This window comes from Callospermophilus lateralis, chromosome 13, assembly GCF_048772815.1.
Source record: "Callospermophilus lateralis isolate mCalLat2 chromosome 13, mCalLat2.hap1, whole genome shotgun sequence".
Taxonomy (NCBI): Eukaryota; Metazoa; Chordata; class Mammalia; order Rodentia; family Sciuridae; genus Callospermophilus; species Callospermophilus lateralis.
The window spans coordinates 41,537,490-41,563,504 of NC_135317.1; the positions used below are offsets into that span (position 1 = coordinate 41,537,490).

Consider the following 26,015-nt stretch of genomic DNA (forward strand, 5'->3'; position numbering starts at 1 on the left):
GTATCCTGCACAGTGGGTGGCTTTCTTTCCAGACATTCTGACTTGGAACAATGTATAAAGCAAGAGTCCTTGAATGGAATTTATAGCTAAATTTAGCCAGGCATATTTTAATAAGATTAGCATATCTTTGTCTTTCAACACTAAGTACCTTACAATTAACTGAATTTAGACAGCACATTGTTTCATCAGAAGTGAGATTTGAAGGCTTCATTTCCATATTTATTGATGTTGTATGTGGAAGGAAGTCTGAGTCAAAATTGTTTGTGCCTGCCCTAGAAAGATCTCAAGAACAAGAGTGCATTAACCTTCCCAGGGAGTTTCCAGAGACACAGAGTCTCACCTTCTCCATACTGACTTCTAGACAACATCACCATGACTTCTGTTGGGTCCCAGGGGAACACACTAAGGAGGAATGCTTCCATATTATAACCATGGGGACTCTCTCTAGTCATCAAGGAACTCCAAGGGTAAAGGAGAATATGGCAGCCACTCAGGCTGATTCTTCTGGAAAAACCTATAAATAAGACATTTTCAGAGCCTACCGTCTTTCTTGTGACAATTAGATAACCAGATGAAAACTTTCAAGGTTAAACAAATCAATGTGTCTAGTTTTTTGATGAATTCAAAATTAGCCAAAGATCTTTAAAAGCATCTTCATGATGATGTCACCACAGGAACACAGTTTTTAATAAACTATTAAAATCAGTCACGAGGGGCAGGAAAGATGGCCCTTTTTCATCTTCAAATTTTCCATCTTGGAAAGCATGTTTTAAAGAAGTCATCCAGTGAAGAGTGTGCATACATAGGCATTACCTACAGAGAACTACCTTGAAGGGGAGAAAATTAATTTGGCAAATTGCTCAATTCCTTACTAGAAGCTGTGAGCACAGCAGTTGGTCACTGATGGGGCTGGCTCTGTTTGCTGCAGGTAATGAGAGAAAGACGAAGCTCTGCCCAGGTATGGGACCATCTCCTCATGGGGCCACAACCAAGAGCATGTGTGGAAATCTCCACCCCCTTCCCCAAGCTAATTAGCAGCAATGCTGCATGTAAATAAACCCAGGAGGAGGTAAATAGAAGTGAGGAGAATTAGAGCTGCAAGTTATCACACATAAATAGCTGTGTGTCAATAATACAGTATATAAGATAATGAAGAGTTCAGAGATGTCAGAATCAATATTTCCCACATGTATATCTATGCTCTTTTAGCATATTACCAGATGAAATAGGCTTCTAAATATGAGGCCATTGTCTACCAAAATCAAACAGATAAATCATCTTTGCTGAACGAAAATTTGCACCCCTTTAGCATGAATACCCTCTCAGAAACTAACATGTCACTATTAATTGAAACTTTTAGTGGTAGAGTGGACTTAAACATTAAACTATGTTCATTTATTTGCACTAACAATGTGGCTACATAATAAATCTCATTCACTTTTAAGAAAACTGAATGAACTCAAAGATAAACATTTATAAAAGTCTCATTATCACATCCAAATATTTAATAATAAAAGAGTTTATTAAAAAAGAAAGTGCTATATGTTTTAATATTTCACTGACATGTGGGAAACATTTTTAACAAATTCTTCCTTGACTTCACTCATCCATAATGTTCTTTGTCAGACCAAATGCTTTGCTTTCTGCTGCTGTCCCTAAGTAATCGTCATCTTACAATTCGTGAAATAATTTACTAGTTTTCTGACTTTCAACCAACTATTTTAACTGGTGAACTGCATTGTATACCAATTTGAAAAAAAAAAAAGTTTAAATATTAACAGCAAAGATTTTTACACATGCATCAGTTGCAACACAATTTCACCCAATTAGTATGGTGGCACTTGTAAAGGACACACAATACTCTAAAACCTAAACAGGATCCCACATAAACTCCCTTGAATCCAGAAGCTTATGGAAATCACCCACATTCCCATTCATATTTCATGGAATCCTACAGAAAGACTTAGAGATCTCATAATTTATAGGTATGCCAGTATCCCATTACTACCATTGGTTTTATGACATCAAACTGAAAAACTAAGAGTTTTCCTCAGAGAGAGGCAGTCTGTCCAAATATATGGAAATGATGACATGAGGCATATTGTAAAAGAGTAGCAATGCGCACCTGCTTCATCCCTGGGTAATTGGTCCTCCTTAGAGAGCTAATGAATAATGGTGCGTGTGTGTGTGTGTGTGTGTGTGTGTGTGTGTGTGTGTGTACGTATGTGTTATAAGAAAAATGTGTGTGTGTATACATTTTAAAACACAATAGGAGAGAACACAAACATTTTTAAAGCCTGCAAGCCAATACATGAAATAATACATTTTCATATTGCCAAAGTTTTTACATGAAACTTTGTATTTAGCAGTTGTAAATTTTACCTTTGAAATGACAAATCAATACATTATGTAAACATACTATTTGGGCACGTGTATAAGTAATCAATAAGAGAAAATAATATCATATAATTATCACTAGTATTCAGTGGTTTCTTAAGTGTATAGTTAGAAATTTTGTGTTTTCATTCTTCATTTCTGTTTCTATTCTAATTGCTCAATAAAATGAAACAAAGCTGCCCTTCTTTCTGTAACTTATATGGGCATGCTGAGGAGATAACTTTGGTATTTTGTCTGGCATTATTCCTTTCCCACAGAACCACAAGATGTTAGTATAGACAGACAAATAATAATTAAATGGCCAGTCAGTCCCTACAGACAGTGGATCGACTTTATATACTACACTGTGGAATTATGCCTATTGGCCCTTTGGGCACCATATCACTAAGATAAATGCTATAAGTTTACCCTTATTTGGATCTAGTTTGTTAAATTTGAAACTCCAACCAAGTGGCACAAAAGTAACTTGAATGATAAGACTGATACACAATATATGAAAATCACGTAAAGTTTTTCATTTTAAAAATGTTACTTATGTTTAAATAAATACATGAATGCATTCATTTTTGTAAAAGAAAAAAAATTAAACAAAGTTTCCTATTGACTATTACTCAATCCCCCCCCAGAAGTAGTTACTGCTATTAATATAGTATTTATGCTTCTGAACATTTTATTATTCATATGCATATGATAAAATGTATATGTACTTATAGCAATTTAGCTTTTTGTATGAATTGGGACTCTTGTATAGTTCAGCTACTGGCTTTTTTCATATTAAAAATGTCTTTTTAGGGGCACATACATGAATCTATAGCATTCTCTTTGCTTTTTGGTATTCAATACCACTGAATTTTTGTTGTTGTTGTTGTCATTACCATTCCTCCATTAGTGAATATTACAATGGTTTCCAATGTTTTCCATTGTAAAAAGAGATTGACATAAAAAGCCTTGTATATATCTAATATATGATATGTCACATGTGCAAGTCACCAACTATCATTGACATAAAAAAGAATGTTTTTATTTTATGTTATGGTAGATCACAATAATGGCCCAAGAATTTATCACCATTCCTACATGCACAATCTTAATAATGTGACTTTCTTCTCCTTCCACCAAGAAATGCAAATTTTTGGCCCTCTTTGGCCCATGGGACATTAAGAAACATACCACAAGTAGAGACTTGTAGAGTGTTTCTGCATTGTTTACCTTCTCTTGCTGCTCTTCACTGTGAAGAAGAACAGACTAGCCTGCTGGAGCATAAGAGCTCCTTTGGAGCAGAGGAAAATGTTATTGCAGCTGAAACCCCTTCCAAATGAAGCAGCCTTCCAGATACCCAGACAAGTGAGTGAAGCCATCCTAGACCAACCAGCTCAGAGCAGGCCCAGAGAGAAGTGCCCAGCCAACTCACAAAACTGTAAGAAGTAATAAGTGTTTACTATTTCTAAAATGCTCAGTTTTACAATGGTTAATTAGATGGCAAAAGCTAATGAATTAAGAGAAAGAGTCAAATTGGCTATACCCTTTTATAGTCATACCAACAGGCAATGAGAGTTTTCACCTCCTCAATATTGTGGTATAGAAAAATTATCAGGTAATTAATTACCTTTCAAGTGGAAGAAAAAGAAATGCCACCAGACAACAGACATACAAGAAGGTGTTCTCTCTTCTTTTTAGATGATTAGCTACTCTGCACTTCTCTGACCACCATTTTTATCCCTACCCCACCCACTTTTGTTTCTTTTTTTGTCTAACCAATCTGAAGTTACAAATCAGCAACTTGAAGAAGTACATTGGCAGCTGGGTGCAGCGGCACACACCTGTAATCCCAGTGGCTCCAGAGGCTGAGACTGGAGGGTTTTGAGTTCAAAGCCAGCCTCAGCAACTTAGTGAGGCACTAAGCAACTCAGTGAGACCCTGTCTCTAAATAAAATATAAAAAGGAGCTGGGAATGTGGCTCAATGGTATAGTACCCCTGGGTTCAATCCCTAGTACCAAAAAGGGGGAGGCAGATGGGAAGAAGCAGTAGTAGTAGTAAGTAGTAGTAGTAGTAGTAGTAGTAGTAGTAGTAGTAGTGGTGGTGGTGGTGATGGAGGAGGAAGAAGAAAAACAACACTGGCAAGTATATCTGCTATTTGGGGAGGTGACAACCAAAGTCTCCAGGGGGAGGGACTTTTGATACCTCAGATGTATAGCTGAGAACAGCTGACAAATCTTCAGAGGAGGTCTCTGACTTCAGTCTGATTTACTCACTCTGGGTGAGTAAATATATCGCTTTAAAAAATATATTTTACAATGTCCAAGGTTTCAATGAACCAGAAGTTGGGGGGAAAAAAAGACACTAGAATCTCACTTTTAATATAGTCTTAACTGTTTTGAATATTAATATAAACTTAATTATTTTAAATATTTACAAAATACATTGTGAAAGAAAAAATGCAGTGTTCTCAGAAAGTCCATAGAGAGGCAGAATGGGCCAATAAAAAAGCATTTCTAGAATCCATTAAAGATCTAAAAATGCAAGATAAAAATTTTATGCAGATTTTAACTCAGAAGATAAATTCCCAACAGCCAGCCAATAAAGGAGGAGCCTGAAAGTTAGAGGGGTGAGTAGGGGTAGAGAGAAGAAAGTGGCCCACTGCACATTTCAAGGGCGACTGACATGGGACTAAACCAGAGCCAAGGAAAGGCTCTATTGCAAGGGGAATAGGAAAATCCCGGCCTAACCTGAACAGAATCAGTAATAATGAGCTTATTTTTAAAGTTGAGGGTAGGGGCAGGTTTAGAACTCAACTTATACTACCCACCCATTATCAAGAACTGTAGTCTTCCTCTTCCCCTGTCCTCAGGGCAAGAAGTCTATATTCATTTTAGCTATCAATTAAAAGTAAGGGCATAAAGCAGACATTTTCATGACAAATGGTACATCTCAGGAAGAAGAAAACTGAATCCAGAAGGAAGAAGTGAAATATAAGGAAACATATTATTAGAGGTATGAATAAATCAGAGTAAGAATTGATCATAAAATAACAATAACTTGGGTTATTAAAAACAAGTACCTAAGATTGACTAGACTTTGTCAAGATACTGGATGTTAAATTCTACCAAAAAAAGAACAAAATCATAGGGTGTAACTGCCAGTTCAACAAAGGAGACTAAAAACACTGACCAATCTAATAAAGGACAGGAAAAAAAGGGGGAAAAGAGCCCAGAAAAAAAGGACATGTCAAAGGGAAAACATAAAAATAACTTTATATTTTTATATGTGTGAAAATATGTCATCAATTCTAAGGTGCGCATTTGTTCACATTTTAACATCTCTGAAATCAGAATTCATATTTTTTGATAATAGATCGATTTTTCTGGCAGCCATGCAGCAATTGTGACATAGATGTCAGTGAGTAACTATTCAGGCATGAACATCAAAAGTGCCAGAGTCGGAACTTGCATAATGGGTGTTGGCATCTCAGAAAAAAAAAATAAATTCTAAAATAGAACAGTACTTTAACTCCTAAGAACCAAACAGTTGTGGAGAGAAGCAGGAAGGTCATGAATCAAACAGGTTGAACCATATTCCCAAAAGCTGGACTCAAAGAGAGGTTTGTTCCACATAATTTCAAAGTCAGCTTATGAGCAAATTCTAATGGCTTTTGTTTTTCTGAGAAATTCTGTATTATCAATGCTCTAGCACATATGGAGAATGATGGTGCCTGGAAAAGCACAAACCAAGAGTCAAAAAGCAATTTAGTAAGATTTGTGAATGTGATGATTTTTAAAAATAGCTGTTGATTTTTTTTTCACTTATACATGTGCATAGGACCAACATATGATTTTTTTAATTATAAAAGTCCCTTTTAATGAGTTCAGAAAAGCATTATATTACTATTTGATGGTATTTTTTTCTTATTTAATATTATTTAAAATGATGGTGTATATACAGCCAATGGTATTTTAGATTTGATGACATAGAGTATAAAGCTAATCATAGTAAATATAAAGAAACTAGAATATCTAAATGAAATACAAAGACTTTCAGACTTTATTTTGAAAATCTAGTTGTATTTCATTAATCAGAGACTCACCTTAAACATAGAAAAATTGAAAGTAAAAGAATAGAGGAATATATGAAAGTACTAACAATAACATCACAAAACCACATGTAACCATCAGCAAAATTAAGAGATGGGAGAAATTATGAGAGTTAAAGAGTCATTGCCTACTGATGAGAGGAACAATTCAACAATCAGCAGTTTGAACCTTTATGTACATAGTAACATAATCTCAAAACAAACAAAATAAAGAAACAAAAATAGATTTACTGGAAAGAACCTAGAAACTTACAATTTTATCTGGGGATTTTAATTTACACTTCTTAACAATAATAATAATAACTTTATTATTATATAGAGCCTGCACATACAGAGAAACATATTCTTTCAGCCACATGTGAAACATTTACAAAAATTTTCAATGGACTGAACTGCTAAATCTCAAAAAGCATCTTCAGCATAAAAAAAAAAAAAAATCTGCTCTCTGACCAAAGTGCAATAAAAATTAGAATTTAAAAACATATAATTCATGATTCAAAAAAAACTATAATAAAATTAGAAAGATTCAACAAAACCAAAAGCAGATCTCTTAGAAAGAATATTAAAGTAGACAAATAATGGAGAAATCAAACCATGTATACAACAGAATTTGCACAGATCTTGTGACAAAGTGGTCCTGAAATTCTTGGGAGGAAATGGATAAAAATAACTAACATAATTTTGAAGAGGAAGATCAAGGTTCCTTCATGAGCAACTAAGACTTACAAAACCTTAGCATTCAAAATATGCGTTATAAGGGCAGAAATTATAAATAAACCAATGAAAATGAATAGAACCTAGGAATAAACTTAAGTACCTATAAAATTTGGGTATGTAGTAAAGGTTCCATTACACATGAGAAGAAAAGGAATATCCAATACCCAGGGTACCCTAATTGCTGACACACATGAGAAGAAATAAAATTAGACACCTACTTCACACAAATCACGAAATAAATTCCATATTAAAACTTAAATATGACCAGAAAAGTTCAAAACTTTTAGAAATAATAGAGCAGAATAACTGCACCACATATTAAGGGAGAATTTCTTAAATAGGACAAAAAATTTAAAGGAAAAGATTAATAAATTTGAGTAGATTAAAAATCTAAAGTTATTTTTACCAAAGATACAATAAAATTAAAAGCCATAGACTCAGAAAACATTTTCTAAGCAAAAGAATGAACATTTAAGATATTCTCAGAAAGTCCCAAAATCAAAACAAAAAAAGGTAAAACACAGGAGGAAAAAAAAAATGGACAAAGAATAAGAAGAATAAAGTTGAGGGGAAAGTAAGTCAACAGGTACAAGACCATGTAAAATGTGCTTACTGTCATTAGCCATCAGAACTGCAGATTAAAACAACGAGAGTCCTCCATTTACTCTTTAGACGAGTAGGGTCAAGTCTCCCCAGGGCTGGTGAGGTGATAGGAAATCGGAAAGTCCTGTAGGCTTCAGAGGGTATGTAACTTGGTTCAGCCACTATGAAGAGTAACTTAGCAATAGATGGTGAATTTGATGGTCTGTCTATACTCTACACATCATCCATTCCATCTCTGGATGTCTACTTTAGAGAAACTCCCAAGCACGCGTTCAATGGGATATACACAAAGATTTCACAGCATCACCAAGCAGTATCAGTGACAACAGAGGATCCACCAAACTACCACTCAGTCATAGGGTCGAATCGAGGTGTGGCTAATTCATACAGTGGAGTGCTCTTATATGTGTAATAAGAATTGTAATGGGAAGAAAAAAACAACAAAGTACATGTATAAAGGCATGAATTGGCATGAAGATACTCTATATACAAAGATATGAAAAACTGTACTCTATATGTATAATAAATATTGTAATGCATTCCGCTGTGGTGTATTTAAAAAAATAAAATCAATAAAACTAAAATAAAATAAAATCTTTAACCAGAACAATATTAAATAAAATGTTGAGTTTATAAAGTTATTTATAAAAGGGAATTTATTGTACCAATCATAAGATACTTAAAAATCCATTCAAAATAATGTCATTTAGTTTTGTTCTTTTTTTAAACTTTCACCTTAAAAAATCAAACTCCTTTTTTAATATTTATTTTTTAGTTATAGTTGGACATAATACCTTTATTTATTTATTTTCATGTTGTGCTGAAGATCGAACCCAGGGCCTCGCACTTGCTAGGCAGACGTTATGTAAACAGATATGCATATATGTAAGCATAAAAAGTACAAAAAGATCCAAGGGTTCAATTCACACCACCTTTAGATTAGTACATACTTCTGTAGAGAAAATGGGATGGGGTATGAGATTTTAATTCATATTTGTTAAGTTTTACTTATTTAAAAGAAGACAGATTTGAGACAAATATATCAAAATATTAATTCATTAAATATGACTTATGTATTTGATTTATTTTCTGTTTAAAATCTTTTAGGATATAATTTTTAATTGCATTATTTTATTCCTTTTAAGTATTGAGCACTCTTTTTATACTCCACATATTTTGCTATGTAATTTTAAAAACATTTCCTCAAAATATGTAGTATACATTTTAATTTTCTTAACAATATCTTTTTTGTTGGGTTTGTTTTAGTTTGGGGGGAGGTTTTTTTTGGTACTGGGGATTGAACTCAGGGGCACTTGACCACTGAGCCACATCTCCAGCCCTATTTTGTATTTTATTTAGAAACAGGGTCTCACTGAGTTACTTAGTATCTTGCTACGTTGCTGAGGCTGGCTTTGAACTCATCGATCCTTCTGTCTCTAACCACTGAGATTATAGGCATGTGCCATGGCGCCCGGCTAACAGTATATTTATTTGAAAATCATTATTATTAGAGCTTTATAAACATAGTAGTTGGTTCATCCTGACAAACTCATGCATATGTGGAAATTTATTCCAGCTCGTGATCCCCTTTTCTTTCCCATCAAAGTCTATTAGAGAAAGGAGAATTTTGTTTTTATAAAAAAAATATATACTCTGTGGCAGGGTAGGGATAAATAAACAGAAAGTTTATTATACCCTAAATCACAAATGGTTGAAAAATAAAATATAAGATAGATGATAGAGAAGTTTTAAAAATCTTTAGAAGCAGCAAAGCTAATATTAGAAAATTTGGCTTCTTTAATGGGCTAGTGTGTTTCCTCATACTGACTGCTAGCACTGAGCAGACTTGTCCTTGGTCATTGGCAATGCTAGAGAGAGGTGGGCCTGTCAAAGAGGGAACAAGAGTGGCTGACTGAGGCATCCTCAAAGTCTCCTTCAAAACTCACAGACAAGGTGTAGGAGGATTGAGTGAGCATCCGGAGGTGGGGTGGGGAGTAGCCAGGGGTACTATGCCAGTAAGGATACTTCCCATAAAAGATATAGAAGAGACACTCCCCTGAATTATGTACACCATTCTAACACCTCAAAACCCTAAACACCGTCAATTATTCCTTCAGATCAGCATTTATGTGTAGCCCCCACATAAAGCATCTTGTTTCATTTCTGTGCACCTATCTAAACTTCTTATGAAACAGTGGTTAGGAAAGGTATAGGTCAGCATAGATTTTTTTTCCTAAATTCAGGTGTACATAAGATGACATAAAGTCATCCCTAATTAATATTTTCAAATTTTTATGGTCATCAAAATAGCTTCATTGTGTTTTCTAAAATTAATTTCATAATTTGAATGTCCATTTAATAATCTGAACTTAAACATAGATATTTTGTGTTTGTATATCACAGTTTCATGCAAGATTTTGTTTGGAAGAAAGAGTTGCACTGTTTAAAAACAATACATGATAGTAACATGAGCCTCATCTGTAAACCACTATTTTTATACTTATTTTACACATTTGCTAAGAGGCCTAAACAGTATAAATTACAGAGATGGAGCTGGAGATAGAGGTGTTTGTAGACATGTAGCAGAACGTCAGTTGCCTATTTATCATCCATCTCCATTTCCTTTCTTCCTTTCTTATAAACATAAACTTCATTCAGGGATTCACCCTCCTCCACATGGCCAGGTACTTCTGAGAAAGATGAACTCTTTTCCACCTCCATAGATATTATAGCCAGATGCATGTTGTCTTTAAACCTATTCTGCTAATCCCACTTGTCTTGCCAATGAAAGGCTTAGGGATGGCTATTCAGCCTAATTTAGCCAGTGAAATCTTCCAGAAGACTTCTGGGAAGATGCCTGGAATGCTATAGCCATCTTGTAATCCTGAGATCACTACCACCAACACCTCTGAGGGTAGCAAGCCAGAGAAACAGACAGCATCTAAATCCTCCAGGATATTTTTGAAAATCTTTATCAACTAAGCTAGGAATCTACATTACCTCTATAATTCTTGCTATGTGAGATAAGAATTTTCATTTTGCATGAACCAATTTGTGTTGGGTTAACTCTTACTAGTTGTTGAATCATCCAAAATAATATTTAAAGGGGGGGGGCAGTGTCAAGCCCAGAGCTTGGCAAATAATAACACATGCTATAAATGGCAGCTAATATTATTATTCTACTCCAACCTTGCCTATCCATCCTCTCTCTCACTATCCTCCAATACATTAACAATGTAACACAGATCAAACCACTTTCCATCCTTATTCTGGTCACTCTTATTCTTAAGCAAAGTGTCTATTCCCTATAGTAATTATTAGCATAGAATCCAAACTTAGAACATTTTTCTAAGTACAGTTTTTATTGCTCACTTGGGGGATTGAGGAACAAGGCTCACATTTATCATTCTGCAATTATGAATTATATGTTAGGATTCACTCGATTTAGTTAAACTTACATTTTTTACTCTAATAAAAAAAATCATGATATATCATTTCAATAGATTACCTTCCAGCAGAAACCTTGGTATTTTATTACCACCAGGCAACCAAACTCTAATGGAATCCTAATGGAAAATGAATCTTTTTAGATTTTTGACAGACAAAACACAAGGCAAATCATTCCGTTCTATGTAAGACTAGAGGACAAGACCAAAGAGATCACAAAGTGAAGAGATAATGTCACAGTAAATATAGAGATACACACGTTTTTTGAAATAGGAATCCAAAGACCATGTGAATCCCAGTAGAAAACAAAATGACTAATAGTCAATGGAATGACAGAGTAACAAGTAAAAATATGAGTCCTTTCCTTTTCGTACCAAAATAACAGAACATCCTAAAGCCAACATATCTGAGGAAAAGATTGTCCACACAAGTGGCAGTTGTTCACAGAGGCAAAAACTCTCAAATAAGGATGTCAGCAAATACCTAATTGTAAAAGGCGACCTACATAAAGCTTACATGGTTCATATAACAGGTGAACAAGTCCAGCAATCACATTTTCCTACCCCCTTTTAGGGAAAACTTGATTAGAAAGAAGTCTCCCAAACAAGGATCTACAGAAGAAAAGCAACTACCAAATTTGAAACAGAATGTTCAACCATTGTACCACCAATGTCCTTCTGAAAACAGAGAATAATCCAAAACTAGGAATAACATACAGAAAGTAAAATAGGCTAAAGAGACAAAGTGCTACAGCAAAGATAAAGAGCAAATAAACCTTAGCATTTTCACATGGGCATAGTTCTTTAGAAATTGGTTGGTTTGGGCAACAACAGCAGCAGGGAATTTGATCCATCCACAGACAAACACCCATATGGTTCCCCTGGACTCTATGTTCTCTGCAGGTGGCTGGAAGCTCTTTATTTCTCAGTCCTATTAGGTTCTAGAAAGCACACAGGTGAGAAATAAATTTCCATCTCTGGCAATTCTTCATAGCTCTGCTTCCTGACTGTTTAGGAAGGTAATTACCCTGTAGGGAGTTTGTGGTGAGACAGGAACATGAACAAACACCACTAACCACCCAGCTTGTTCTGATCCACAGTCTTCATCTAACCTGGCCTGGCCTGGCCTGGAGGCCCTATAGACAGTTGAATTTCTAAAGCAGAAATATACTCTTAAGCAAAACATGTTGTTCTGGTGAAATAAACAGCTGGAGCCTTATTAATAGATCTCACCTGCATGAAGTTATAGGGAAAGGAGGAGGAGAAAGGATTTCAGTTTTGTTGATAATTAGCATACAAAAGAGTGCAAGAATTTTCCAAGACTACTAGCCTAACCCTCAATAGCAGAAGTTAGATCCAAAAGGACTCTCTCCTGCCATAAGATTTAGCAAACCTTGAGGTTTGAGCAGACACCCTTGGTTATCTGCTCAAGGTCAGTGTACTGACCTTCTTCCTGATGGTAAACCCCACTTTACTTAAGTGATTCCTTCCCCCCAGGGCCAGGGCTCAGTAACAGGGCTTGTCACCCAGTTCTGACCCATGAAACATGAGGGCAAGTCAGTTCCAGGAAAGCCTTCCTGGCACTTAAAAAGAGACAAAAAGGAGGGTTGGGGTTGTAGTTCAGTGGTAGAGGGCATTGGGTTCAATCTTCAGCATCACATAAATATAAATAAAGGTATTGTGTCTATATACAGCTAATAGTATAGGGGGGTGCGGGGGGAGGCAGAGGCACAAAGGAAAAGAACATCCCTCTTTCTGCCTCTGGGTATTGGCATGGTGAAGCCATGAACCCAAATCGGTAACCACTTAGGAACCATGAAGGAAACTGACCAAACACAACAAGACAGAGAAAAAGATGGAAAGACCTTGGATCCTGAAACTGCATGGAGTCACAGAATCAACAGCTTGGCAGCCGTCCCTCCTCCAGGTCTCAGGTAATGTGAGGTCAGTATCCTCTATGTCACTTTAGTTGGATTCCTATCACTGTAGGCAGAAAGCATTGTACCATTTATTGGACTCTGTAGATTTCAAAATGTAACTATTCAAAGTTACAAATTGTATCAACTAATTTGATACAAATACAAATCTTTCTGTTCAAGGAAAATTCTTGCTGTTTCAGGAATAGAAAATGCAAAAAGAATTTCATCTTTAACTGCTCTGTCCATGTACCTGAAACTTCTCCTCTCTCCTCAAGCACACATTCCTGATCAGTCTTCAACCCCTCTGTGTAGTCCTTTCCCAGCTCTCTTTTTTTTTTTTTTTTTTTTTTGGTGGGGGGTGTTCCAGGGATTGAATCCAGGAGCACTCAAACACTGAGCCACATCCCCAGCCCTATTTTGTATTTTATTTAGAGACAGGGTCTCGCTGAGTTGTTTAATGCCTCTCTTTTGCTGAGGCTGGCTTTGAACTTGCAATCCTCCTGCCTCAGCCTCCCAAGCCTCTGGGATTACAGGCGTACACCACTGCACCCAGCTCCCAGCTCTTTAAAGAACACTTACTTGTTTCCTAATATTTTTCAGTAGCATTCTAACTGACTATCTGTGGCCATGTTCCATGTAAAAGGGGCTACATGTTATCCATCTAACACTATGGTGATTTTAAAATACAGCCCCATTCTTTTTACTTTGAGGTAGGTCCATACCCCTGTCTTTGAATCAGAGTACATCTGGATGGCTTCAACTGACGGAGTACAGCTGAAACACTTCTGTTGTGTGAATCTGAGTATCATGCAGTTTTCATCTGGCTGGCTCTGGGAGATGCCCCACCATGCAGGAATCCAACCACTCTAAAGCAACCAAGCTAAGAAAGGCTACATGGAGGCACTGGAGTAGATAGTCAGCATCAATGGAGAGCCACAGGAGCATACCAGCTTGGTTGTTCAGCTCCATCCAACAAACTTTCAAATGATTGCAGTCCTGTAGACAGCTGATTACAACTGCAGAAGAAGTACCAAGTAAGATCTGCCTAGCCAAGCCCTTCCTAAACTCGTGACCCTCAAAGTATAAGCCAAATAAAAAGGTCTTGGAACCTCTGTTATGCAACAATAATAATCAGAAGTTTGTATTAAATAGTGAATTTATGAGTGAGATGTAAAAAGAGAACTTCCTACCATTAAGAGAGGAAAGATTAAGATGATTTCATCCAGTCATAATTTTTGCAACCACAGATACAATTCTTATCACTGTATACATTAAGGGTAAAATTCATCTGTCAAAATCCAGGCACTGTACTTTGATGTCATCTAACTCACAACCCATGAAGGACTCTTCCATTTGTCATTCCACACTTTAAGTATGAGTAAGTAAAGATCCAAGAGGTTGCAGGTTACCTGCCCATCTAAGTAGCAAATACCTGAGCTGCATTCCCACAGGAGTGCCCCATGCAAAGCCTATCTTCTCTATACCACCACAAGTCTTCTTCAGTTACTTTTACTTTGCTCATAACCAATAAAAAAAAAATTCTCAAGTGATAGTTTAGTGTGTCAATATGAAATACCATGGAGACAAAGTAATTGGCAATAGGCCAATCAGCCCAGGGCAAAACCAGACAAGGTGCCAAGGGTATTCAAGGCTGGTACTACTAAGAGTTCTACTTCTCACAACAATCCTGTAGTCTCCCAACTATAGAAGCAAAATTTTTTTCCTCTTTTCCATCTCCTCATCCCATTCAAAATCACAGATTCTCAATCAGAAGAACAACTCAGGGGAACTAGAATTAGAGAATCCAACCAAAAGGAAAGATAATAATTCAATCCCTGAATCAGTTGACACAGATAGCTAAACAGCACATGATCATACATGATAGACAATCTATATGGAAAGAGATAGCTAAGACAGATTCTTGCCCTTTGATAATTTTTATCTATATAATGAGAAAAAAAACACAAAATAACATATAATAGGCATGAAGTTCACTAAGTCCAGGATTGTTTCAAGATCATTTTTCCCTAGTATAAAATCTAGATCATTATTTTTAAAAAGAAAACTTACTCCTAGTTAATCCACTCAAATACATCATTGGGTACCATTTTGATGGATTTCTTTCTAGTCTTTTTCTATGAATATTTATAAATGTAATTGGACCCATACCATGTAGTTCAATAGTTCTATAGCCTGATTTTTTTCTTTTCACTTAAAAGTATATTTTGAAGTTAGTCCAGACTAGTGTTTTCCAAAGCACATCCTACTGAGCAGGGTTGTAAGAAAGTGTGGAATAAGTTCATAATTATGTTGTATTATTATTTAAATAAACTCAACACCTCAATGCATCAATTTTCTTACTTTATCTTTAGAAATTGTTTTTATGATACAAGTTATACTTCTATACACTAAACTACAAGGTTATCCCTATGAGGTAAATTTGCTTCTAAAAATATGCAAGACTCATGCAATATTGGAAAAATTAATCAAGTGTAGCCACTTCTAGGAGAAAAAAAAATTTACCCCTGTTTACCTGAATCTAGTCAAAGATAAACATACAACAGAAAGAAATTCCATTGTCATCCTTGCCACCTCTATGTCCCTGGTGCCCTAATAATTATTATTTGTATTACTGAAGTAAAATATTATTATTGTTCAGACCACCATTTAAAACGGATCATTGTTTACATCTGTTTATATCAGATGTAAACTCTTATCTGAATCAATATTTACTTTTATATAAAGATTCCTTTATAGCCATAAGCACTTCAGATAGAGGATTTAATACAGTTTCTCCTGCATTATATTTAATTGTTAAAATAACAAAAACAAAAATTTTACATGGTATGGGACTGGAAAGAAAAAATAAACTAAAATTCTAGGATTGTCGATGTTTAGTGAAGTCTCTAATAGAAGGGTAGGGGGACAGTTTAACAAAAGGGAACTCAGGAGCTAGACTACCAAGTATTCACACCTTATAAGTAAAACTCATAGTTAACAGCAAAATTTCTTTCCCACCAACTATGCAGTGAACTGTACCGTATAAACTCCAAAAGGAAAAAACATATAGATATCAAGGTTTTCTTCAATCTAGATCATACTGAACAAAATATCCTGGAAGACTAAGCATGCTAACTGACATATGCTTGAAAGCTAATTTCTTTCGTATAGCAATGTGCAGCTGACATTGTTGGTTGTCCCCTCTTTCTTTCCTTTTCTTGCTATCAGAACCCCCGCCCCCCCCCCCCGCGAAATCACTTGCCACTCACCAGATCTTCAATTTTACAGCCTCTCTTGCAGCTAAGTGTAGCCATAAGACAGATAAGACACTGTGCTATATCAGGAAGTTAGTTGAAAGCCTTCCGGGCTCCCCTTTTCTAATAGGGGAGTTTCACAGGCTGAGGTCCTATCATTCCTCCTGCACTGGTTCCATTAACCAAAGGGGAACCTAAGGGCCTGTAAGCCAACCTAGAAATATAACACTGTTGAGGAACCTGTGGTGAAAATCCTGCAATTAGATGTATTGAAATGTGAGATGTCCTTCTTAACTAGTTTTATTTAGGAGGTCTTTATTGTTCTCAAAAGCTCCCAACTAATGCATGATACATCCCATAAGAATTTCACCATCTGGCCAATATTCCAGTGTAAATGAGGGGGAAAAAAATCAGTATTTGTTTTAAAACACATTTTAGAATAATTATAAAATTACAAAGTGAGTAAAGTCTCCATTTTCCAAAACGGCAGCCACACAAAGTGGGCATCTGATTCCAAGCCTGTGGCACATGTTTGCCTCAGTTATCTCCACCCATTTGAACATTGCTCTGTTTTTCAGACACAGCAAAGAGAACTTCCTTTTGATGAGATCCTTTTCCTGGTGGAAAAGAAACTATGGGGCAGCACATTGTGGTGGGGAGTACACGGTGGAGGAAAGCCACTCACCTCATAGCAGCTTGAAAGCAAAGGAAAAGGAGAGGACAGGGTCCCAATATTCCCTTCCAAGGGACATAGCCAATGACCTAACTCACTCCCACTAAGCCCCACCTCCTAAAGGTTCTGTTACCTCCAGGGGCTGGGAACCAAACCTTAATACATGGACCTTTCAGGGATATTCTAGATCCAAACTATAGCAACTGTGTTAATTCTAGTAGAGATTTAAATAAGACCAATTCATTCCTAACTTTACTTCTGTTTATGGACTAGATAACTGAAGACACAATCCTTTGAAAGACAGATTTTTTTTTTTAAATGGCAAGATATCTCAATATTACCTGATAGAGTTGTATATTCTCTAACAATAATAATACTTGATTATTTTCCTGAAAGAAAATGAGCTTTTAGAAGGAAAAAAAAAAAATGGTGTTTGATATAACACCTAAGAAATTTCATTAGTTACAAAATAGTTCTTCGTGTAATCTTTCACAAACCATTTTATTAATATATGTTAGGTGCCGCTGTCTGGCTGGGCACAAGATCACGAGCCACTCAAACAGGAACAAACTTTATTTGAAAAAACCGCCAACACCACGTCCGTGCCCGGGAAGCTTCCCGATCCACCCACGCGGCGTTCTGCCGGTTCCTTCCCGGAACTCCAGCGCAAGCGCCTCCCCCGGAATTCCCTCCTACTGCACTTTCCCAACCAATGGGAACTCTCCAGGAGTCCCGCAGCAGGAGTCCGGTATCCATATGAATGTAATTTTTAACATAATCATATCATCTCAATGGCTAGCTGGCATCACCTTTCAATCAAAAATGCCATGCATCATATTAATTGGCTGTGGCTCCCAGCAGTTAGGCCCTCTCTAGTATCAAAACTCTCATGTTGGATTTTTAAATATAATGCACTGAAACATAATTTCTCCAAAGTTTCTGAAATTTCATTTCATACAGATACTATTTTATTAGTCTTCTATTAACTTGACCCTTGATTTTTTGGTAAAACCTTCTTTCTTTTGATTGATATGCATGCCATTGACTGTGTTGTAGTTTGTAACTAGAATGTCCCTAAAAGTGTGTTAAAACCTTGGTTCCCAGCATGTGGTGCTATTGGGAGGTAGTGGAACAGTTAAGAGGGAGTTCTTCAGGTCATTGGGGAAGGGGGCTCCTCAAAGGGGATTTGGGGACCCAGGTCTTTTCTCTATTTGCATTACAGTTGTGAGGTAACTAACTTTGCTCAAGCATGCACTTCCAGGACATGCTGCCTCACCACAGGCCTAAAAGCAATGGAGCCAATTGCCCATTGACTGAAACCTCAAAAACTAAAAATAAACTTGAATCAAAATAAACTTTCTTTATAAGTTTATTATCTCAGGTAGTTGTTATAGTAATGGAAAGCTGATTAACCCAAACTATGTATTCAATAACAATACATCTGTTCAGAAATTCCTTTAACTTTACTAATTTATTTATGTACTACTAAAACTATTTACCCTTCCCTAAAATGTAGCTGCTTTATACACACACACACACACACACACACACACTCACAAATACTATTATTTAGCTGGCAACATAGATAAATGGTCCTAGTTTCTTTTATCTGACCTAGCATTGCCTTTCATGAACTAACTGGCTTTATAAGTCTCTGTCTTCTCTCTGAAAGACTGTCAAGTATCTGTTTAATTCAACAGTAAATTTAAGATGTTATATTTTTTCAATTAAAAGTAATTTTGTGACCTTATATAAGTGATTTTAATATCACAAATCAGTTGTATCCTCCAAATAGCCTATAATTTTGAAAGTCCAAAATTTTGTCTGCTTTTTTTATTCAAGCCTAATACTTACCAAAAATTTCCACATTCCACATCATCAAAATTTTCATCTTGTCTCAAAAGAAAAATATTCAAATGCCAATTAAGAGCCAAAATCAACGATCTTCAGCTTCAATTTTCAAATGCCAGTTTGTTTTTACCTAATTCTAGTAAATTTATGTAGTGTAATTCTAAACTTCAATATTTGACATTTCCCTGATGAAGAAAAGCTGAAGGAAGTTTTCCCCATCTGTGTTGCTTTTGAAAACTAGCTCCTCCCTTCTGTGGTCCCCCAGTCCAAGCAATGTAGCTGCCTAAGATCGTGGATAAGGGCCTCTGCCTCCACCACTAAGATCAGATCGGAACTCTTAAACTCTAGGAATTACCTCTAGATGAATGTTCTGGAAATTGGCCCTCTGGGAACAAGGTACAAACTAAAGCTATAGGTGACTTTCTCCATTTAACATACCATAAATGGGAATTCCTGTGTGGAGAGGGAGGTAAAGAATCGATGTTTAAAAAAAAAAAAAAAAGTAAAGGTCGAGTCCGCATTTTCTAGTGATCCATTTTCTGCTGAATCAGCTAATATTTCTGAAGCTTTGAATTTCGGATTCCTATAGAGTAGTTTTACCAAAACTAAAGTGAGAAGTGTTGCTTTTAGTATAAAGAGGTTTTTTTTTTTTTTTTTTTTTTTTTTTTTTTTTAAGTAAAAGAAAAAGAAGGTGGGGTGTAACTATAACCTGGTGGATCTGCCTAGAAGGGAAAAAACACAGAACTTGCCAGAAAGGGGCGGGGGAGGTGCTTCCACTGGTCTACTTACAGTGTGGTTCATAATAGGTTGCTAAACTAAGCCATAGAAAACTGAAAGAGGAAGACTTAGATTCCATTAGCTCAAGCGATATACAAATGCTCCTACTTAATTTTATTTGGGCACAAAACTTGTTTGTAAACAGATGACCGCCAACTCCAAACCCCCCACAACCACCACCCAAAAAAAATCCCTAAACTAATCTCAAATGTACCTTTAATTGTTTTTTTACTGTCCTCAAATGTACTTTTAATTTTTTTTCTCTTTCTCCACGCCCTCGGCGACTTTTGTTCTCTAGTTCTTCTTATTCTTGGTATGAAATCTGACAAAGAGCAAAAATCCTGAAACAAAAAGGAAAGAAAGGAGGAGAACAGGAGAGGAGGAAGAAAGGAGGATAAGGAGAGAGAAGGAGAGGAGGGGAGGGAGGAAGAGAGAGAAACTATTTTGCCACCCTCCTGGCTAACTGAATGCTTGTTCCCGAGATTACAGTAATTACAGCCCCAGCATGAGTTCCATACAAGCGCTAAATGAAACAGCACATCAATTAAAAAATAAACACTCCATTCTAGGAGAAAGACAACCCCCTGGGACGTCCTAACAAGCGTAAATGAACCTGCCAGGCCGCCAGCCCCTCGCCACCGCTCCCCCCACCCCCCCACGTCCCCTCTCCCCGTCCTTCTTAAGGTGGAGAGCTGGCTGGGCCAGCGCTGGTTGGCCGCATCCCAAGTGCCTGCTAAAAGCAGCCTGGGCTGGGTGCAGATCACCGATACGTGTCCGCGCCTCCGCGCCAGGGCGCAGCCCCGCCTCCCGCAATAGAAAAGGAGGTTCTGGCAAAAACACGTGAACTTCGGATAGATGAATATATGTCCTACAGTAGGAAGAGAATAGAGATTCCGGTAGCAGTTTCCAGTCTATTCTATTTATAAGTTTTTGTTGTAATTTTATTTTTAAAAGAGGAAATGGAATTACTTTTTGTAAAGGAAACACTGCGTCCAGATGGTTTATGTATTTTATCTCATCCAATTATCAAAAAACCCTATGAGATAGATGCTATAGTCACCCCACTTTTAATGTAATGAAACTGAGGTTCCCGAAGTGAAACAGCTGAGCCACAGGGGAGTCCCAAACGGGCACCTGTGCAGCGAGACCCTTGTGCGCTTGCAGCCCGACTCCAGAGCACCTCACTAGGCTGTCCCAAATTCAGCCCCCCATCTAGAATGAACTGAGGTCATTCCACTCCTGCCACATCTCCAAGGCTCAAAACCCATCACTCTGAGAACCCCCAAGAACTACGTCCTTCCAGGGTTCCCTAAGGGTCCAGGTCTGGGTAGATCCTTGCTCACTCACTTGTTGCGCGATTTCGAAGTTGCCATGGCTCTCAAGGGAGCCTCAGGGCCCCATCTCCAGCAGGTCACCCCATTCGTGGAGACTTAGCAGGCAGGGGCTTGACCGATTTGAAAGAGCACTGGGAGGCGCACACTACAATAAAACTCCGTCCCCAAGCACAAACTCGGGGAAATAGGGCCAAGATCTCAGACTCACAGAGGTCCATGGGGACATTCGTAACAAACGCTCCCTCTCTGCGGTCAATCCCAAGGTTATCAAAACTCTACATCTGCAGAAAGCCCACATGGCCATCAGGACACTACGGACGTCCTTAAGGAAGGTTGAGCCTTGGGAGCGAGTAGACTCCGCCCTGTCGTCCGGTGATTGGTGAGCCTAGAGGTGGGCGGAGACCAAGTCCAGGCTGTATAAATATTCATGAGCCGGCCGCGCGGCGCTAGCGGGGCTGGAGCCGGGAAGTTGGGCTAAGGGCGCTGCTCCTGCGGAGGAGGCGGCGGCTGGGCGCGGGCCGAGGCGCTCAGGTGTCGGTTCCGTCTAGTCTGGATTTGCTTCTGTGTGTCTAGCAAGAAGGAGACTGCCTGTATCTCACCCGACTGCGGCCAGAGAGCGACGCGGACTTTTCCTGGAGACGGATCCTTCTGTCCCCGGCGTACAGATTGACGGACTCACGCCAGAGAAAGATCGCAAAGGCCTCGGGCGTGCGGGGTCCTGAACTCCAACAGTGGTGGCTCGGCCTTTGGGGCGGGCATGAGCCCTCGCGGGCCGAAAGGGGGCCGCGAGGGCTGACCCGGCACAGAGAGCAGCTTGGCCCAGCCATCTTGACTGCGCACCGCGGCCCGAAAGGAAACTTGCTGCGCCGCCGCCCTAGGTGCCCGACAAAGTCACCGCTGCTAGGCGCCAAGCAGAGAAGTGGCCAGCGGGAGAGGAAACGAGAGTGTACTGGACGATGGACCAAGGGCCCGCCACCCTGCTCCGCGAGGGCTGAGTGAGACCCAGAGTAAGAGGGACAGACCCTCTGGGACTGTGGCGCGCGACTGCAGCCACCTTCTCTCCTGGAGTGGAGGAAAGGAGGTGCGGACGACCTCTGCCCAGGCTTTCGAGTGCTTCGTTGCAGAGGTGCCCCCGACAGGAGCTAGATTATTGGCAAATCCCCTCTTCTCCCCAAGGAGAGGCAAAAGACCCGCAGGTCACCCGCTCTCCCCTTACCAGGCTCAATTGCTTGGATCCCCCTGGGACCCTCCGCGCACTGCCTGGAGGACTAGGGAAAGGGCCGAGGCGCGCAGCATGGAGTGGGGTTACCTGTTGGAAGTGACCTCTCTGCTGGCCGCCTTGGCGCTGCTGCAGCGCTCAAGCGGCGCAGCAGCCGCCTCGGCCAAAGAGCTGGCGTGCCAAGAGATCACCGTGCCGTTGTGTAAAGGCATTGGCTACAACTACACCTACATGCCCAACCAGTTCAACCACGACACGCAGGACGAGGCGGGCCTTGAGGTGCATCAGTTCTGGCCGCTAGTGGAGATCCAGTGCTCCCCCGACCTCAAGTTCTTTCTGTGCAGCATGTACACGCCCATCTGCCTGGAGGACTACAAGAAGCCGCTGCCACCCTGCCGCTCGGTTTGCGAGCGCGCCAAGGCCGGCTGCGCGCCGCTCATGCGCCAGTACGGCTTCGCTTGGCCGGACCGCATGCGCTGCGACCGGCTGCCGGAGCAAGGCAACCCCGACACGCTGTGCATGGACTATAACCGCACAGACCTGACCACGGCCGCGCCCAACCCGCCGCGCCGCCTGCCGCCGCCGCCTCCTGGAGAGCAGCCACCCTCCGGCAGCGGCCACGGCCGCCCGCCGGGGGCCAGGCCCCCGCACCGCGGCGGCGGCGGCAGGGGCGGTGGCGGAGGGGACGCAGCGGCGCCCCCAGCCCGAGGAGGCGGTGGCGGGAAGGCACGGCCCCCTGGTGGCGGCGCGGCTCCCTGCGAGCCCGGGTGCCAGTGCCGCGCGCCCATGGTCAGCGTGTCCAGCGAGCGGCACCCGCTGTACAACCGCGTCAAGACAGGCCAGATCGCCAACTGCGCGCTACCCTGCCACAATCCCTTCTTCAGTCAGGACGAGCGCGCCTTCACCGTCTTCTGGATCGGCCTGTGGTCAGTGCTCTGCTTCGTGTCCACTTTCGCTACCGTCTCCACCTTCCTCATCGACATGGAGCGCTTCAAGTATCCAGAGCGGCCCATCATCTTCCTGTCTGCCTGCTACCTCTTCGTGTCGGTAGGCTACCTGGTGCGCCTGGTAGCGGGTCACGAGAAAGTGGCTTGCAGCGGCGGCGCGCCTGGAGCTGGCGGCGCTGGGGGCGCTGGCGGCGCGGCGGCTGCAGCAAGCGCGGGCGCGGCAGGCGCGGGCGCGAGCGGCGCGGGCGGGCGCGGCGAGTACGAGGAGCTGGGCGCTGTGGAGCAGCACGTGCGTTATGAGACTACCGGCCCCGCGCTGTGCACCGTAGTCTTCCTGCTAGTTTACTTCTTCGGCATGGCCAGCTCCATCTGGTGGGTTATCCTGTCGCTCACGTGGTTCCTGGCGGCAGGCATGAAGTGGGGCAACGAAGCCATTGCCGGCTACTCGCAGTACTTCCACCTGGCCGCTTGGCTTGTGCCCAGCGTCAAGTCCATTGCAGTTCTGGCGCTCAGCTCGGTGGACGGTGACCCAGTGGCAGGCATCTGCTACGTGGGCAACCAGAGCCTCGATAATCTGCGTGGCTTCGTGCTGGCCCCTCTTGTCATCTACCTCTTTATTGGCACTATGTTTCTGCTGGCCGGCTTCGTGTCGCTTTTCCGCATCCGCTCGGTCATCAAGCAGCAGGGTGGCCCCACCAAAACGCACAAGCTAGAGAAGCTCATGATCCGCCTGGGCCTCTTCACCGTGCTTTACACTGTGCCCGCCGCCGTCGTGGTCGCCTGCCTCTTCTACGAGCAGCACAACCGCCCTCGTTGGGAGGCCACACACAACTGCCCGTGCTTGCGGGACCTGCAGCCCGACCAGGCGCGCAGGCCCGACTACGCAGTCTTCATGCTCAAGTACTTCATGTGCCTGGTGGTGGGCATTACCTCTGGCGTGTGGGTCTGGTCAGGCAAGACGCTGGAGTCTTGGCGCGCCCTGTGCACCCGTTGCTGCTGGGCCAGCAAGGGCGCCGCGGTGGGTGGGGGTCCAGCCGCAGGGGCCGCAGGGGGCGGCAGCGGGCCAGGGGGCGGTGGCAGCGCTGGACCCGGCGGGGGCGGGGGGCCGGGTGGCGGCGGGGGCTCCCTCTACAGCGACGTCAGCACCGGCCTGACGTGGCGGTCTGGCACGGCCAGCTCCGTGTCTTATCCAAAGCAGATGCCATTGTCCCAGGTCTGAGCAGAGGGGAGGGGGCGCCCAGAAGGGGCGGAAAGGGGGAGGGGAAGGAGACCCAGTGTGGTGAAGGGACACTTAACGGGCTGAGGTTCCCACCCCTTCACAGTGTTGATTGCTATTAGCATGATAATGAACTCTTAATGGTATCCATTAGCTGGGACTTAAATGACTCGCTTAGAACAAAGTACCTGGCATTGAAGCCTCCCAGACCCAACCCCCCTTCCCTCCATTGATATTCCAGGAGCTCCTCCCGCCAGGCGTTAATTTCCTTTGGCAGAGCAGGGTGGACTCTGTAGTACTTCCAGAACCTGAGATAGGAGCCCTGTGGATTGCCCTTTGCTGAGCTTGAAGTCAGATCTACACATTTCACCTGAGGGACCTCTTTTTCTCCCTCCACTTGCCTACATAAACTTACTCCTAACATATCCTAGAGAAGGGATGACTGCGACCTAATGGGATTGCACGGTTTGGGTATTCTTAATGACCAGGCAAATGCCTTAAATAAACAAGAAATGTCTTAATTATACACCCCAAGTAAATACGGGTTTCTTACATTAGAGGATGTATTTATATAATTATTTGTTAAATTGTAAAAATGTGTAAAATATGTATATATCCAAAGATATACAGTGTGTACATTTTTTGTAAAAAGTTTAGAGGCTACCCCTTGTAAGAACAAATATAAGTATTCTATTTTGTCAATAAAATGACTTTTGATAAATGATTTAAACATTGCCCTCTCCCCCTGCCTCTTCTAAGCTGTTACCTTTACAGTGCTTACTAAGGACGCGTGGGAAAAATGGACATTTTCTGGTTGCCATTCTGTACACTGACTTTAGGCATGGAGAAAATTACCTGTTAACCTTTAGTTCTTAAACTGTGAGCAAAGTAAATATCATTGTTGAACTGAAATCAAAAGTGAGTTTTTGCACCTTCCCCAAAGATAGTGTTTTCATTGGTACCTCTTTTCTGATCAATGGATTACAACTCACCTTAGTGTATGTAAATGGAACTTTTGCAAAGGCAGTACTTCCACTTAGGCCTTGTTATTTATCTTGTATAATATCACTAAAGGTTTCAAAACTTCACATCCTTATCTCGCGTCGATGATTTTGAAAACACCTGGTTTTCCAGGGTTTGAACATACTGCTGAAGTGTGGAGGTTAATATTTTAAACCATAGATCACTCATTTCAGCATAAGTCACTTGACAATCTGGTGCTGGAGCAGGCACTCTTTAATGGATTAAACTAACGGGTTAACATCTTAATAACCTTCCATGCTTGTGTATACCAAATGTGCTTCTTTTCCTAGAGAAAAAGCTATTGTTCCTCTGTCAAGACTAAGCTAATTTATTTGAGCAGAAGGCTGTTGAATTAGCAGAAGAATGCTTTGGCAATTGTTGAACTTTTTACCTGTCTGCCCAGTGGCTCAGCACATCATTCCTTTAAGAGGAGCTAAATGAATAGGGTTAATCTGTAGGGAACTTGGTCTTTTGAGTTTGAAAAACTTTGATCTTTTCTCCTCTCCAAATGTGCTGTATAGTCTGAAGTTTCTTTCCCTGCTGCCGGGCTC

The 26,015-nt window shown here is 40.6% G+C and overlaps 1 protein-coding gene and 1 long non-coding RNA gene across 2 annotated transcripts in view; one reads left to right on the plus strand and one right to left on the minus strand.

Moving 5' to 3' along the window:
* LOC143379602 (uncharacterized) overlaps positions 1-21,210 on the minus strand; it is a 225,693-nt gene extending 204,483 nt beyond the window's left edge. The window contains exon 1 of the long non-coding RNA XR_013088488.1: positions 21,073-21,210. This is a non-coding gene — a long non-coding RNA (uncharacterized LOC143379602). The remainder of the gene's footprint in view (positions 1-21,072) is intronic.
* A 283-nt stretch (positions 21,211-21,493) lies between these two features.
* On the plus strand, positions 21,494-25,529 carry Fzd8 (frizzled class receptor 8). Its single transcript, XM_076831459.1, has one exon. The coding sequence runs from the start codon at positions 22,354-22,356 to the stop codon at positions 24,442-24,444; it is 2,091 nt and encodes a 696-aa protein (XP_076687574.1). The 5' UTR covers positions 21,494-22,353; the 3' UTR covers positions 24,445-25,529.
* Positions 25,530-26,015: the final 486 nt, after the last annotated feature.

What these genes read in the sequence shown, in the direction of transcription:
- Fzd8 (XM_076831459.1), top strand. Translation starts at nt 22,354, where the DNA reads ATGGAGTGGGGTTACCTGTTGGAAGTGACCTCTCTGCTGGCCGCCTTG.